The sequence below is a fragment of the Cyclospora cayetanensis genome, unplaced genomic scaffold, assembly GCF_002999335.1.
Source record: "Cyclospora cayetanensis isolate NF1_C8 unplaced genomic scaffold, CcayRef3 CcayRef3_contig_64, whole genome shotgun sequence".
In the NCBI taxonomy this organism is placed as follows: domain Eukaryota; phylum Apicomplexa; class Conoidasida; order Eucoccidiorida; family Eimeriidae; genus Cyclospora; species Cyclospora cayetanensis.
The window spans coordinates 97,173-111,424 of NW_020312635.1; the positions used below are offsets into that span (position 1 = coordinate 97,173).

At 55.3% G+C, this 14,252-nt stretch overlaps 3 protein-coding genes across 3 annotated transcripts; 2 read left to right on the forward strand and 1 right to left on the reverse strand.

Annotated features, from left to right (window-relative positions):
* Window positions 1-8: 8 nt before the first annotated feature.
* On the forward strand, window positions 9-4,527 carry LOC34621866 (heterogeneous nuclear ribonucleoprotein D-like-A). The gene is made up of 9 exons (XM_026335268.1): window positions 9-318; window positions 515-589; window positions 820-911; window positions 2,162-2,285; window positions 2,598-2,681; window positions 3,109-3,185; window positions 3,433-3,565; window positions 3,925-4,014; window positions 4,400-4,527. Exons 1-9 carry the CDS (start codon window positions 9-11, stop codon window positions 4,525-4,527), a joined length of 1,113 nt encoding a protein of 370 aa, XP_026191053.1.
* Window positions 4,528-6,329: 1,802 nt separating this feature from the next.
* Window positions 6,330-7,489, reverse strand: LOC34621870. Its single transcript, XM_026335280.1, has 4 exons — window positions 7,266-7,489; window positions 6,941-7,004; window positions 6,571-6,707; window positions 6,330-6,495 (listed from the first exon to the last, which is right to left on the reverse strand). Exons 1-4 carry the CDS (start codon window positions 7,487-7,489, stop codon window positions 6,330-6,332), a joined length of 591 nt encoding a protein of 196 aa, XP_026191065.1.
* A 1,365-nt stretch (window positions 7,490-8,854) lies between these two features.
* On the forward strand, window positions 8,855-13,587 carry LOC34624535. Its single transcript, XM_026335281.1, has 9 exons — window positions 8,855-9,509; window positions 10,418-10,513; window positions 10,953-11,006; window positions 11,223-11,226; window positions 11,725-11,770; window positions 12,224-12,349; window positions 12,642-12,749; window positions 12,909-13,007; window positions 13,396-13,587. The coding sequence occupies exons 1-9, from the start codon at window positions 8,855-8,857 to the stop codon at window positions 13,585-13,587; spliced, it is 1,380 nt and encodes a 459-aa protein (XP_026191066.1).
* The last annotated feature ends 665 nt before the right edge of the window (window positions 13,588-14,252 follow it).

The following is a 14,252-nucleotide window of genomic DNA, read 5'->3' on the forward strand; positions in this document are numbered from 1 at the left end:
CAGCTACAATGTCTGCTGAAGGCGCAAGCAACGGCTCGGCTGCTGCTCAGCAACAGCAGCAGCACTTGGAGGAGGACGCAGGAATTCCGCAGCTTCCAGGGGCTTCCGGAGGCGACGACGTGACAGTAATTCAAGGGGCGACGACAGGGCAGGACGGGTCGAATTCTGTACCTTCCCAAGTCGACTCTGGCTATGGGGGTTCGTCTTACCAGCAGCAGCAGCAGGGAGGTGGTGACGGCCCCCCTCAGGGAGGGTTGACGGAGGAGGAACGGACGGTTCGCAAGATCTTCGTGGGTGGCCTCAACAGAAGCACAACAGGTCGGTTATTCTCCGTTCGGCTGCCCCTCTAGCCGCCACTGGGGCAAGTATGTTGCTTCCGTTTCGACGGCGTTTGCTGTCAAAGGCTCCCTGCTTTCTTCACGGCCAGCTCCCCCATGATTGCGGTTTGAAGGGTGAAATGTGTGCATATGCGTGTGTGTGTATGTACGCCTGTGTATCGCGTTTGGTTGTGCAGCGGAGTCCCTTCGGGAATACTTTTCCACGTTTGGCCCCGTTCACCATACGGAAGTTCTTTTCGACAAGCTCACCGGTAGGCTTTGGGGGATGTCTGTGCACTTTTGTGTGGAGGGTTGCAGTCTTCTTCATGAGCTGCCGTCCAGGAGTCGTGAACCAGTTGTGGCTCCTCTTCTCTGCCGCCGCCTCTCCCTCTGCAGCTACATGCTTTTTGCATCTTCGCCTTGTCGGGGTGCGACTGTCTAGGGGCTTGCGTTCAAGTTTTTTTTCCGACTCGCGCACGCGTTATTGTGGGTTTTGCATCAGGACGCAGTCGGGGCTTTGGATTCGTCACTTTCGAGGAGGCAGAGACGATCAACAATGTGGTGGATCGACATCACACCATTGATGACAGCCAGGTACGCAGGGGGTCCCAGGGATCGATATTTTTTGCGAGTTTAACCGTGGTGAAAGCAGGCAGGGGGGGAAACGGACTAGTTCCCCGTCTGTTGCTGAGTGGGGAGCAGCAGCAGCAGCAGCAGCGCACCAAGAGCAGAAGCAAGAGCACCAAGAGCAGAAGCGAACAGAAACAGAAAAGCGAGAAACAGAGAGACAGACAGACACTGACTGACTCTTACTTTACTTTATTCCTGCGACACAAACTCCACCCACCTCGTTCGAGCAACAAACAGCCGACTGCATTTTATGTTTGATTTATTTCTCTCGGAGGACTGGTTCTATCTCTGCATTCTCAAACGACAGAGAGCGTCACGAGGCTACGACGTGAAGCCGGCAGCAGTTTTCTGCAATGTCGCAGCAGTTTTCCGCAATGTCGCAGCAGTTTTCCGCAATGTCGCAGCAGCTTAGCAGGAGTGTTTGGCGATCGAGTTCAAAACGGCCTGCATCAGCCTTCATGCGGCAGATGTATAGCGAAATCATCAGGAATGCAACAACAACAAACAGCAAAGACAGAGAGTAAACTTGCCAGCTCCTGGCTGGCGTTTCTGATGATCGCGGGGACTGCTCTCTGCTTCCGAGGTTAGGAGGTCCTTATGAAATGGCAGCTAGCCACAACAAGCAAGGCAGCCAGCCACAAAGAAAGAGAGAGGCAGCTAGCCAGCTAGCCACGAGCTGCAAGCTTGGATGACACTAGAAAGCAGAAGGACAGGATAGCGAGCCAGATGCTGGAAGAGCTCTCACGATCCATCACGCACATCGCCTGGAGATGCAGCTGCTGCATATCGTTCACCGGATTTTGGAAGCCATAGCAGTTTCATACATGTGTGCATACGCATATACATATACGTACATGAATGTGGCTGTGTGTTTGTTTGCATAGCAACAGTAAATGTTTTTTTGCGTGCATAGGTGCACGCGTGGACGTTGGCGTGTTCATGGTTGTGGAGCTAAGATGTGGATGAAGGGTGTCGGTCGATGCATGCGGTGCTCGATGAAATATCGCTGTGGTGCATGTCTGAAGTTTTTGTTGCTGCGTTCTCTGGCTTCGCAACGGCCGTGCACTGTCTGTTTTGTGTTCGTGCGTCCTGGTAACTGTGTATGCATGCATTTTCTGCTGCAGCTGCATTTTTCTCCAACCTGCATTTGTGCGAAACCTCCGTCGGGTGTGTTTTATGTGTGTGTTTTTTTTCCACGCAATGGTGTTATCCAGGTCGAGGTTCGTCGTGCGATTCCTAGGGAGGAAGCGAGGCAGGCGCAGCCACGGCGAGAGAGAGAATTCAACGAAAATACTGGCAGAGTTTTCATCGGAGGGCTTGGAGACGAAGTGACTGATGGTGTGTGTGGTGGAAGAGTCTTGGGAGGGGGTGCAGGTGATGGGAAGAAGAGGGGTTGCTGCGTGTGCCGTTCGTGCGCGCGATGGAAAGAGGCGCTGTGGGATTTTCGCTTGAGGCATGCGCAGCTGCACTTTATATTCGAAACCAGGATATCCACATAAATATACAGGCATACGCACCTGTACATACACACCGACATGTATTTTGGTGTTCATATGTTGGTTGGACACGTCGGTGTGTACCTCCGTGTAGACAAGGGGATGCGAGGAATTTCGGGTCGGTGTGTGGGGGGTGTTTATGTGGCGTCTTCAGAAGTTTTGAAAGACTTCTTCTCGCGCTTCGGGGAGCTGACGTCTGCCAACGTCATGGTGGATAGGGAAACCAACAGGCCTAGGGGTTCGTCACGCGTCAAGAATTGTGTTGTTTGTAGCTTCCTTGCAGCTTAGATTCCCTGTATATGTATAGGGGAGGGAGCGCTATGTGTGTGGGCAGTGAGTCGACTTGCTGGCGGATTATGCCGTTTCCGTCGGGGATGCTTCTTATGCGTGCCGCTATGTTTGTTTCTGTTGCTTTGTGTATATACGCATGGCCTTGCACTCCTGAGTCTTCTGTTTGGTGCTCTTGACAGTTCTGTATTCTTGCAGTTTTCCGTTCGTTGCGCTTTCTGTTCACGAGAGGGGGCACTGAGGGGTGTCTCCCATTGTGTGTGCCCTCCGCACGACGGAGAGGGAGCGAGCGAGAGGGCTGCGGCAAGGAGTGGCTTGCGTGTTCTTCGTTTTGCTTCATGGTGGTCATTCTGAGCGCATGCGGCGTTCTTCTTCAGGCTTCGGGTTCGTTATTTACAAGAATCCAGATGACGCAGAGAAGGCTCTGGGGATTCACAAGGATCTTGGTCCTAATGTGCGTGGATGCAAGCAGAATTGCGCACTCTAGTGTAGCGCTGCTGGCTGTGTATTTATTCTGCTGGGGTTTGTGGCAGCGAGAGTGGGTTGGCGATCTTTTGACGACTCTCGGGAGGGGGCTGTTGTGAGAGACTCGCTGATCACATGGAGGAACTTGTCTGTGGTGCTCGCCTTCGTCTTCTTGGCGCTTTCGCATGTCGGGTTGTGTGTGGATGCTGTTTTGGACTGCTAATTAACATGAGCAGGCGGAGGCGAAGAGGGCACAGCCTCGCACGCAGGGGCAAAGGATGCGCATGATGGGTATGGGTATGGGCGGCTCTGTTGGAGGTCCTCATGCGTACAGAATGGAAGATCCGCGCTATTCTATGAGCCGTTCAGGTGTGTTCAGGCTGCTGCGAGTTCGGATAAGAACGCTTTGCGCGCTTTTCTGTTAGTTCTGCGCGGTGCCATGGAGACGAGCGGTCGAAGAAGGGGGGGTGTTCGTAGCATGCGTTTAGCATGTGGTCTTGGGTCTGTGAGCGTGTTTTTGCTCATGGAATTTCGTCTGATTCGCCGCTTTTTGAATGCTGTTTCGCGCGGCTACATCCACGGTGCTGCAGCGTTGCTTGGGGTAGAGCCGGTGTTGTTTTCCATCTTTTTTTGTGGGATGCTGCACCTAAACAAGCGCGTCTTTCGCCGAGTTCTAGGCTTCGTATTTTACGCGGGAAGCCTTGGTGGGTGCATGCATTGTGCTGCAGGCGGCTATGGATCTGGCGGGGGGGCCCCTGCTCAGATGTACGGAGGCTATAATTACGCCTACCACCCCTACTATGCTGCATACTATGCGCGTAAGAAGCTTGGGTGTTGGACGCTCCAGACGTCAGCAGCTCTAAGACTGTGTTAAGACATCTCGGATCGTGGGGGGGTCGCTGCCTCTTTTTTTAAGGCTGCCAGGGGGGCGAAGGGGGGGGGGGTATGTTGTCTCTTGATACGTTCCTGCTGCTTCCTGGATATTTGCGCGCATGCTTTTGTTTAAAGGGCGTCAGCCACGTGCGTGGAGGAGAGTGTCTGTTCTACCATTGAGCATTTTATCTTGGGGGAAGGGGGAGGGGGGATAAGGCGCCACTGTCTGTTGTTGTTTGTAATTGTTGCGGGTAGTCGACCCTTCTCTTCTCTGGCCACTGCGATCGACGTCGGAATGCGGCTGTTTGCTTCCGCGTTTTTGCGCTTCAGAGGTTGCAGCCGCGTATAGCGGCAGTGGTGGCTACAGCGGAGGCTACGGCCAGTCACCGAGCGATGGGGGAGCTGGAGCAGACAGAGGAGGCGGTCGCATGCCTTCCAGTCGCTCGACTCCCTACTAGCGGCGTGTTGTGTGTTCAGTGGCTGGTGTCTCTCACTGCGACGCCCTTGATGCGTCCTTTGTGTTGACACGCACAGACGCGGAGTCGGGCGCGCTGGCAGATGGCCTCTTGGGCAGACTGATAGATAAAAAAGCCACGGACGCCGTGGGTGCTCTTGCATGCGCGCTCACGTGCAGAGGCGTCGACGTAGTATTTATAGGCGTCACATGTACGGCTTGGTGCCATTGTGGGAGAAGCACGCAAGCACGTCTGCGTCGTCTGCCCATCCCGCTGCACCCTCCCTCCATCTAAACACGGCAGGAGCTACAAGTCCTCCACTGTAGCCTTCGGGGTTCTCGCCACGCGCATGTCGGGGAGCCACCCCTCAGAGGCACAGAGCATTGTCTAGGAAGGAATTGGAATTGGGGCCCCTCCCCCTTAGCTTCTTCGCTAGCTGAAGGGGCCTTCCATGAGCTAGCTGCTTCGAAGTAGTATTTCTTCTAGGGGCTAAGTGGTAGTGGCTTGGGGGGCCCCAGGGCGCTGTTTTAAAGGAATCACGACTTTGCAAAAACAGAACCTTTTGGCTGGTCAATTGGAAAGGCGCTCCGGTGCACAGGCGGCGGAGCGCTTTCGATTCGAGTCTTGAGCGTTTATTTGAATTTTGGAGGGCTCCCCTCTCGTGGGGGGGGGGGGGCGCCACAGAATTCAAATGGGGGCAAGGGGTTTTGCCGGTGCGCGTAGCTGTGGCTAGCATTACAGCAGGAGTCCGTGGCGAGTATGTATTAATGGTTTGACAGCTAGCTGGCGTAACGGGGCGTCTGTATGTACACCTCGGTACATGGACTCTGCAGGCGTTGCACACACTGTGTGCACATGATATGGATAGCTAGCTGGCGTAACGGGGCGTCTGTATGTACACCTCGGTACATGGACTCTGCAGGCGTTGCACACACTATGTGCACATGATATGGATAGCTAGCTGGCGTAGCGGGGCGTCTGTATGTACACCTCGGTACATGGACTCTGCAGGCGTTGCACACACTGTATGCACATGATATGGATAGCTCGCTGGCGTAACGGGGCGTCTGTATGTACACCTCGGTACATGGACTCTGCAGGCGTTGCACACACTGTATGCACATGATATGGATAGCTCGCTGGCTGGGCGCTGTGTAGCAATAGTTCGGAAGCTCGGCGACTATGTAATGCGGTGTGCTTCTCTTTCGTGGAAGAGGCATTATGAATTCCTGATCGTCCCATGTCAGTTACTACGTATCGAAGGCTCGTGAAACAGTGCAGTTTCTGCGCCTGCGCTGTGCAGCTGCAGGCCAAACAGCCAAACTGAGGCCCCTCGTTTTTTACTGCCTCTGAAGGATCGTCTCCAGAATTCAAATGACTGAACAGGTCTGCCTGTGAATGTTTTCCTATCTAATGGAGAGCGAGCCCGCTGCACTCACAGTGTCGCCGAGGAGCATGGGCGTTCATAAGACATGCACGGATGGTCCGCAATGACTGCTGGCGTCAGAGTTGCACCCCTTCCCACTCCTCTCTCTCGCAGTCAGCCAGGCATAGGAACACCTGAATTTGCATTATAATGGGTAGTCAGTGTTTCTTTGGCTGGGCATCATGAACGCAAAAGTCTCACCCGTTTAAATTCGCAGTCCTCCGCTTCCTCGGTTGTGCTCAGGTGTATTGGTACCTCAAGTACAGCGAGGAGGGAGAGGCGGGAGGGCCGTTGAATGCTCAGCTGATGCCCCCTCCGCCGACCAAGCTTGTCTGCCAGCTCATACATAGGCTCGGATTGTGCGGTTCGCATGGCAGACTTACTGAGGAGAGACTTTAGATCGCACCCGTTTTCCCTTCCTGCTCTTTGCCGGTGCAGTGGCTGCTTTTACTACGCTGGTTGAACCTCCTTTTGTTGCAGTTCCTTTGGCCCCAGGCGTTGCTTCTGAGGCTGCTGCATTCACCTGCCGCCTTTCCTGTAAGTCGCTGTTGCCTGTAGCACTTATGGCAACTTCTGTGCTGCGTTCTGCTGGTGCCTCTGCTTCACAGTCCTGCTGCTGCCGTTTCTGGGGGAGGAGATGGCTAAGGCACCTCAAGGCGGAGGTGCAACAGTGACCCCTGCGGAATGAGGCCGCTATTTTTTCGCACTTCCTCGCCGTCCACTGGTAGACATTAACTCGCGAGTCTCTGCCCATCTTCTGAGCATACCACAGACACAGCAAACCAGCCTTGTTAGCCACGTGAAATGAATCACACCTTTTGGCCTCCCCATGACAACCCTGGGCTTCTTCCACAGGTTGCTGCAGATCGGTGGCAGTCGACTAAGATCCACCATTATGCACGCGTGTTTTAAACGGTACCCTGGTTAGGATAGCGGAGAGAAAAAGGGTAGAACACGCTCTACAGAGGAGGGTTTAGCGACGTTCCTCACCGTATAGTCGTCTTGGTACTTCTCAATGAGCTTGCTGATGATCTTAGTTTCCATTTCGTTCAGCCTACAGCCACCACTCTCAGCAAGCATTCCAGCCGTGTGCTAAAACTCGAACCCTTGCGGTGTACAGAGCCGTCCGCAATCCTCCAGCTGCACATGAGGAGGAACCTGCTATATGCTCACTCCTTTTACGCCCTACGTAGTGTGGCGTATACCGTGCTTCTAAAGGTCAAGATACACCCCAGGCCTCTGTCGGTCCTCATGGCTAGATTCCCCATTTTTCCCGCCTAGAACTCGTTACGCAAGCATCTGTGTTGGCACGTACTTTTTTTCTGGCGTTTTCATCATGAGATCTGCATCATCGGCAAGTTGGTCCTCAAATTCGCCAATTGTGAATCGCTTTAGGTTTGCCGCTGGGGACTTGCTGTTAATCCACTTCTCTCGAAGGATTTTATCAGCGAGGTTTCTTTTTACGTCAACGTAGCCGCGGCGCGCTCGCTTCGGACGGCGTGTTGTTGGGCGGTACTGAGTTTTGCGTGTGCGCTTCATCGTGGCAAGCGCGCACTTCTCGCTGTGAGGCGAGCGGGGGAAAGCAAGTGGCGGCCGGAGGTTGAGAAGTTTATCAGAGGACTTCCACAGAGGACGTCAGAAATCTCAGGCTCGTCGAAGTTTGCAGACGTCACGACTTGAATGCACGCTACTGATGACGTGGTGAGCGTACACCCGGGGGGCCACCAGGGAATCAATGCGTCGAGGGCACGAGAACGACGGAAAGCGCGCTGAAAGCAGCCCGGATGAGTGGGAATCAAAAATATGGAAAGGAAAGAAAACTGGGGAGAGGCAGAATCAGAGAGATGGATCGGCTGGATTCAAGAAGGATGGCGGCGGCGGAGTAAGAGAGCGCCTTCCCAAGGAAGACCACCGTACACGTAGTAGACGTATGAAGAACGAAGAATGTGGGGTTTCCGGGCAGGAGCAGCCACAAGCTGCCCTCTGAAGCTCAAAACACCCCTCAGACCATATATTTTATACGCCGAGTGCAATGGCCATACACAACACCGCAAACGACGGTAGGGAAGGCGGGGGGGCAAGGCAGGGGGGGTCCTGTTAAGGCCTTGTTTTCGAAGCCGCGCGCAGCAAAATCCTCGTTGAAGCGCTAATAGTCCAAAGCGTTCAAGAATTTGGAGAAGTTCTCCTGAAGGAGCGCGATCTGCTCATGGGAAGCTGGCCTCGAAGCCTTCGTGCATGCAGCTGGATCGTCGATCTGTGGGATTTCAAGAGGGCTGGCGACACTGCGTGCCTCCGTGTAGCGCCCTTTCTTTTACGGCGGAACGCTTTGGCATACCTTTCCTGCGAGGAGGATCTTTTTGCGGATTTTTGTGTTTGCACGCGCGCGGGGACGGCACTCTGGAGACGGGGGGTGCTCCTACAGGGCAAAGAAGGGCCTCATCATCGGGGGCCCCCTACGAGGCCCCTATTTTCCCCGATCTTCGAACAAAAAGCCGCTGCACGGGTGCACCCGTCGTGCCTGGCGACGCGTTATCTGCCGTAGCCGTGTGTGTTTCCCGCCGGCAGCTGTTCTGAAGACTTTCGTTTCTCGAGTGTATCTCCACCATGCAAGCAGCGCCAGGCTTTCAGCTTGTTCGGAGGAGGCTGCAGACCTCCCTCCTGGCGTTATCTAGGGGGAGGAGCGGCTCCGAATCGCGCTGCTGCCTTCGCCACCGACTTTCTAGCGTCGCTCATGAGGACAGGTCGCATCTTTCCTGCCGCTGTCGCGCTTCCCTGGCTCTCCTCCCAACCGCTGCAGCCGCTTTTCCGGGGATCTCTGACGACGCTGGAAGGCCGCTAAGAAGCTTTGGGGGGAGATTTTCGGAGGCAAAGCAGACGTTCGCCACTTCAACGCAAACCAAAAAAATGCGACTCCTGATCGAGAGGGCACGGAAGGGCCACGTGGAGTACATGCGACAGCTGGGGGCCCCCCCTTCAGCCCCCTCGCCAGCCACTCCCCCTTCCCCCCCCTGCGCTCCGCCATACCTCCCCCCCTCCCCTCCGCAGGGGCCTCCCGAGGCTCACGCCGCTGCAGTGAGGGCAGCAGCAGCAGCTGCTGCTGCTGCTGCGGCAGCAGCAGCCGACCCCGACAAGAAACTCCTCTCCGCAGAGCAGTGGATCGCTCGAGACTTCAACATCCCCGCCGCCCCTGGGGGGCCCCCCCAGCAGCAGCTCCCCAGTCTCTCTTCGCTGCTGCTGCACGAGGCGCCTCAGCAGCAGCAGCAGCAGCAGCAGCAGCAAGCGGAGGGAGAGGCCTCTGCTGCTGCTGTGGAGCGTTTGCTGCGGGGGGGCCCCGCAGCGAACACCCCCCAACTCGCTGGCATCCTCTCGCAGGTGTCGTTCTCCCGCTTCGGATGCATCAATGCGATCCACGGAGATATTCTGAGCGCTCAGCTTGGGCAGCAGCAACAAGAGGAGCAGCAGCAGCAAAAAGGCAGCCAAGCGCAAGTGCTGCAAGAGGCTATTGCGGATTGCATCGTTCTGCCTATGCCTCCCAATATGGTGCCTTACAGAGGGCTTGGTAAATGCTTCGCCATGCACGCTTTCTGAGCCTTCAAGCCTTGAGGCGTCTAAAGCCTCCTCCCAGATAGTAGAGCCTTAGGGCGGAGAAATTGTGGGGTCGATTTTTGAGGTTTGCATCCGTGACGTTGAGAACAAGCCACCTACGCCCCTACGCACGCATCATCCCTCTTCTCTGCATTGCCTCCTGCATCCGCCTGCTCGAAACATGCACCTCTTTGCCGCCTCCGTCGCCAGCTCTCTCTCGTTTTCTTGCTCTCTCTCTGTCTGTCTCCCTCATTCTCTCTCATATGTCTCGCCGTGGCTAGACGCCCTTATTATTCCTTGTTTGCCGTACCCTCGCTGCTCTTCCTAGGAAAACTGCTTTGACTTCGTATACCCTGTCCTCTCCCTCTGCTTCGGCAAGGCACTTCGTGCTTCTATCGCTTCTGTAATAGTCTTGCTGCGCTTCTCGTTTTTTGTCGTTTCGGTTCTCATCGAACTTCGCCAGCTTCTCCGTGTCAGCAGCAGCGCTCGCAGCTGTTTACACACCAATCCCAAGAAATTCACCGCTATTCCACACATCTCTGCTTCGGCGCCGCTACCACTTTGTTGCGCAGTCTGCGCCTTTGTTCCTTGCGCTGCTGCTTTTGCTGCTGCTTTTGCTGCTGCTTTTGCTGCTGCCTTCGTGTTTGATGGCGCCGTAATATCCTTGTTTGCCTTCACTTCAAGGGGAAGCTGTTGCGGAAAAATTGGGGAGCTCTTCAGCGGTGGCTTTGCCAAAGTTCACCGCTGTCTGTCTCCAATAGCCAGGCCTGCCTGCTGCCTGAGGCTGTCTTTCGCTTTCTCCTTAAATGCCGCATTGCACACTGCTGCTTGAGCCTCGTGCCTTCCATCTGGGGTTGTTTCTCGGCTGTATCCGCTTTGCAGGTTTGGCAGCTCTGGAGAGGGGCGGTGAAGCGCTGCAGCGCGCGCTTTTTAAAGGCCTTAAGAAGGCTTTGCAGCGCAAGAGACAGCTCCCCCTCCGTAGGCTGCTGCTCCCGATGTGCTCGCCGAGCCAGTGTAGCTTCAGTGGAGGCTGCGTTTGAGTCTGCTGAGAGCGCTGTCTCTGCTTCTCGCAAGGCTGCCTGCTGCTCCTTTCACTGCCTGCCCCTCGTCTTCGACTCGCTTAAAAGCAGCAACAGCTGCTGCTGCTGCTGCCGCTTTTATGCCTCTTGCTGCTGCGAAGGCTGCCCTTGCTCTCCGTGTGTTCAGCGTCCTTTGAGGAGTACCCCGAAGGAAGTAAGCCTTTCCTGGCTGTCGAGTAGGCGGCAAGGAAACGCTTGACTCCTTAGCCCCCAAGTTTCTTAGCAAAGGCATCAACTAGCAACCTAGACCTCGATAGCTGTCTAGTCGCTCCACAGTCTACGCTGCTGCAGCATGGCGTGCAAGCAAGGGCGTTTGCTGGTGTGTGGCTTTGTGTAAGGCCAGGAATACTTGGCGAAGGTTGCTGCAGAAGAAGCGAAGCAACTGCAACCTGGTACTGCTTAGCGCCTTCTCCCTCGATGTCTTTCGCATGCGCACTTCCCCTACACACCTTTCCCCGTCTTCATTTTTGTTGCACGCCACCCGCGCTTTCGATTTCTTCAAGGCCTAATCATCCCGCCTCTCTTTCTGCCGTGTTGCCGCGTCTGTTCTTCCTTCCCCTGCCTCTTCCGCCAGCCCTCCCCTCCCCCGCGCACTCCCCAGCTAGCAGGCTTGCACCGTTGGGTGTGTCGCTTCCAGCTAGATGCTGCATGCTCCACGAGGGTGGCAGCAAACAAGAGACGATATAACGCACTATATATAAACAGAGCACACGGGCTTGTGTGCCTTCAGGAGAAGTTCTCCTCACGGGTTCTCACGGCGCCACAAAGAACGCCCCTCTCCTCGCTTTTCTCGCGATGCCCTACTTCTGGCGTATGCTGCTGCTGCTGCTGCTGCTGCTGCGTTGAATCTGGTGCGGCATATATATATATATATGTATGTATCACCCCGTGTGTTCTGCAAAGAATGAGGCGCTGCAGCAGCCTCCCCGCCTAGAGCCGTCTTGCTGGGTGTCTCTTTTGTTCGGTGCATGCAGAGGGCAGCAGCACAGAGGCCGCTCGCCGTCTGGCTCACACCTGTCGCCTTTGTTTCAACTTCCTGAACAAGCACCAAATACGAAGCGTCTTGATGCCCTTCATCGGACTGGGGGTGTATGGTTTTGAGCCAAAGAGAGCGGCGCACATCCTCGTGCAGGCTGCAATCGAAGAAATGTTACAGGTCAGGCAGCATCGGGGTTCTAGGATGAGAGGCGTTTTTTTGAGCGTTTCTAGTCTTGTTCGTGACTCTGTCTTGGCTCTCCACACGAGCTTTCCCATTCGTTCGCCGTATTCCAGTGCTTCTTGCGTGCCTGCTGCTGCTCCTCAAGTCTCTCCTGCTTAGTTAAGTGGCCTTCCTGTGTGGTCGCTGCAGCAGTTCTCAAAGAATTGGTGGACGCCTCTTTTCTTGCCCTACAGCAGTGCTCCCTTCCCTCGACTTCTGCGGCTTCCGCGCTTGGGGAGGCTGTTCTCTCGGGAGGCTTTCTTGTCTGCACAAACTGCGTCGTTACTCTTGTTTCTCATTCTCACGACTTTTGTGCGTGTGTGTTTGTTTCGTTGCTTGCGAAAAGCCGCCACCGCAGCCCACCACTTTCTGCTCTCTCTAGCTCTCTCTCTCTGCTGTGGTGCCCTACAGGTGGACGCGGTGTCTCCCCTATACAGTCTGAGTCGCATCGATCTGGTGGATGTTGACTTCCGTGCGGCAGGGGTTCTAGCGGAAGCCGTGCGAGAGGCAGAAAGCCTCTGGATTCCCGAGAAACAAGTCCGTGAGAGTCTAGCTTTCTGTGTCTCCGCATCCTGTCTTGCGTTGCCACTGTCTGTCTATCGCTGGTTTTTGCCGTGCTGCCTCCTCTGCCGCGCATGCTGCGTGTGTGGCTCTCGGCTCTGTTCTATGGTGTTACGTGAAGCCCTCATTCAGCTTGTCTCCACCATCCACCACCTCTGCCGCTCTAGTTCTCAGCGTCACACGCCGCATGCATGCATGCATTTCCTACCACGGATAGGCAGGTGCCTGTTGGCGTGCTGGTGTGCTGCCTGCGTGTGCTGGCGCGTAGGTCATAACAGCTCCCCAATATTGGAGCCGCCAGAGTCGTCGCATCCTCGAAGTCTCCGACTCGCTGCTCTCCTATTGCAAGCGGCACACTCGCGTCTCCTTCAAGAAGGTGGCTTTTTGAGGGCCCTTACTTGGGTTGGAAGTCCACTGCGCAGGCAGGGTGTACGGTGTACCTTAGAGACGCAGATCGTGCAGGCTTCTATCGTGTAGGCTTCTATCGTGTAGGCTTCTGCGCTGCGATGTTTGTGCTTCTCGCATGTGCCTACAGCATCACGGCGTGATTCGTCGTCAGAAAAAGCATTACTTCTCCAACATTCGCCCCTTCATGTGGCGAGCTTCCCGAGTGCTGCAGCCGCCAGCCTTCCTGGTGCGTTTCACTCCCCACACGTGTGTGTGCAGCCTCTGCTCGCTTCCTGTCTACCGTGAAGCTATTGGGGGATCGTTGCTGTCGTGTCTCTCCCCCCCTGTGTGCACGCGTATGGGCCTGCGGGTGCAGGCGAAAAGTGCAGTCAGTTCGTTTGATTTTTCAGTGCTCTTGCTGCCTGCCGCACGGCTGCGCTCCCTCTCTGCTGCATGCCTCGCCTACCCCTCCTCCCTTCCTCCCTCCCCCTTATTCAGTCCTAGGTACATCGATATGTCTGCCACGAATCGCAAGGTCTCTCTGGCTTTCGCCACGCTCCTCCTACCCCGCATGGCGCCTGCCCCCTTCCCCCACTGCTCGGAATTTCCTTCCTCCCTCTCCCTTCTGCCTTTAGGTGCTGAAGCATTCAGGAGCTCCTGCAGCGCAGCAGCTGCCGGCTCGCCCTTTCTTCTTGAAAGGCGTCTCAGCCATTCTTTATCCCCCGCGAGTCTCCGGCTTTCCTTCGCTTAGGCTGAGGAGAGACGGACAGTTCACTGGCACAAACAAAATGCCAAGCGTCTCGGAAAAGGCCAAACCTAGGCTTTAACGGCGGCTCCCGTTCGCTGAGCATTGCTTGCACTGCAGCACTTTTAGCGGTTAGAATGCACAAATGTAAACAAGTGCCCTAAGGGACACGGCGCAGTGATTCATTTGAACTTGTTGCAGGTGTGTGTGTATGCCTTTTAAAAGGTGCTCTATCACAGTCTATATGACGCTTTCCCTCCCTGTAAATCGTGTTGCCTATATTCCTCTCTAAATGGCTTGAAAAGTGTGTCAAAAAAGCAGACTAAAGACCTCTTTCTGTCCTGCCTTCTCTCTCTCCCTCTGTCTCCCACTTTTCCCATGATCCTCTCTTGTGCGGCACTCCTACTTCGCGTCGCCCTTTTCTGCCCTTATTTTTCGTCTGGCCGTTTCGCCAGCGGACCACATGTCAGTGAGACTCTGCTTTTGGCATGCTCTGCTCCCCTCCCTCGAGCTTCTTTGTCCTCTCCGTCCGTGATTTTGCTGCTGCACCACCCTCTAGCGTGCAGTGTACACCCACGCCTCTGCTTCGGAAGAGGAACGACGCAGGGAAGAAGCAGTAGTCGTTCTTACGATCGCAGGCAACGCATAGAACCGCTTCGCAGCTCAGCATTCTGAAGCTGCAGTCAGCAGAGGGGCTAGCCGATCAACCACAGGCAGATGTAGCGTATCATCATTGAACTGCAGTGT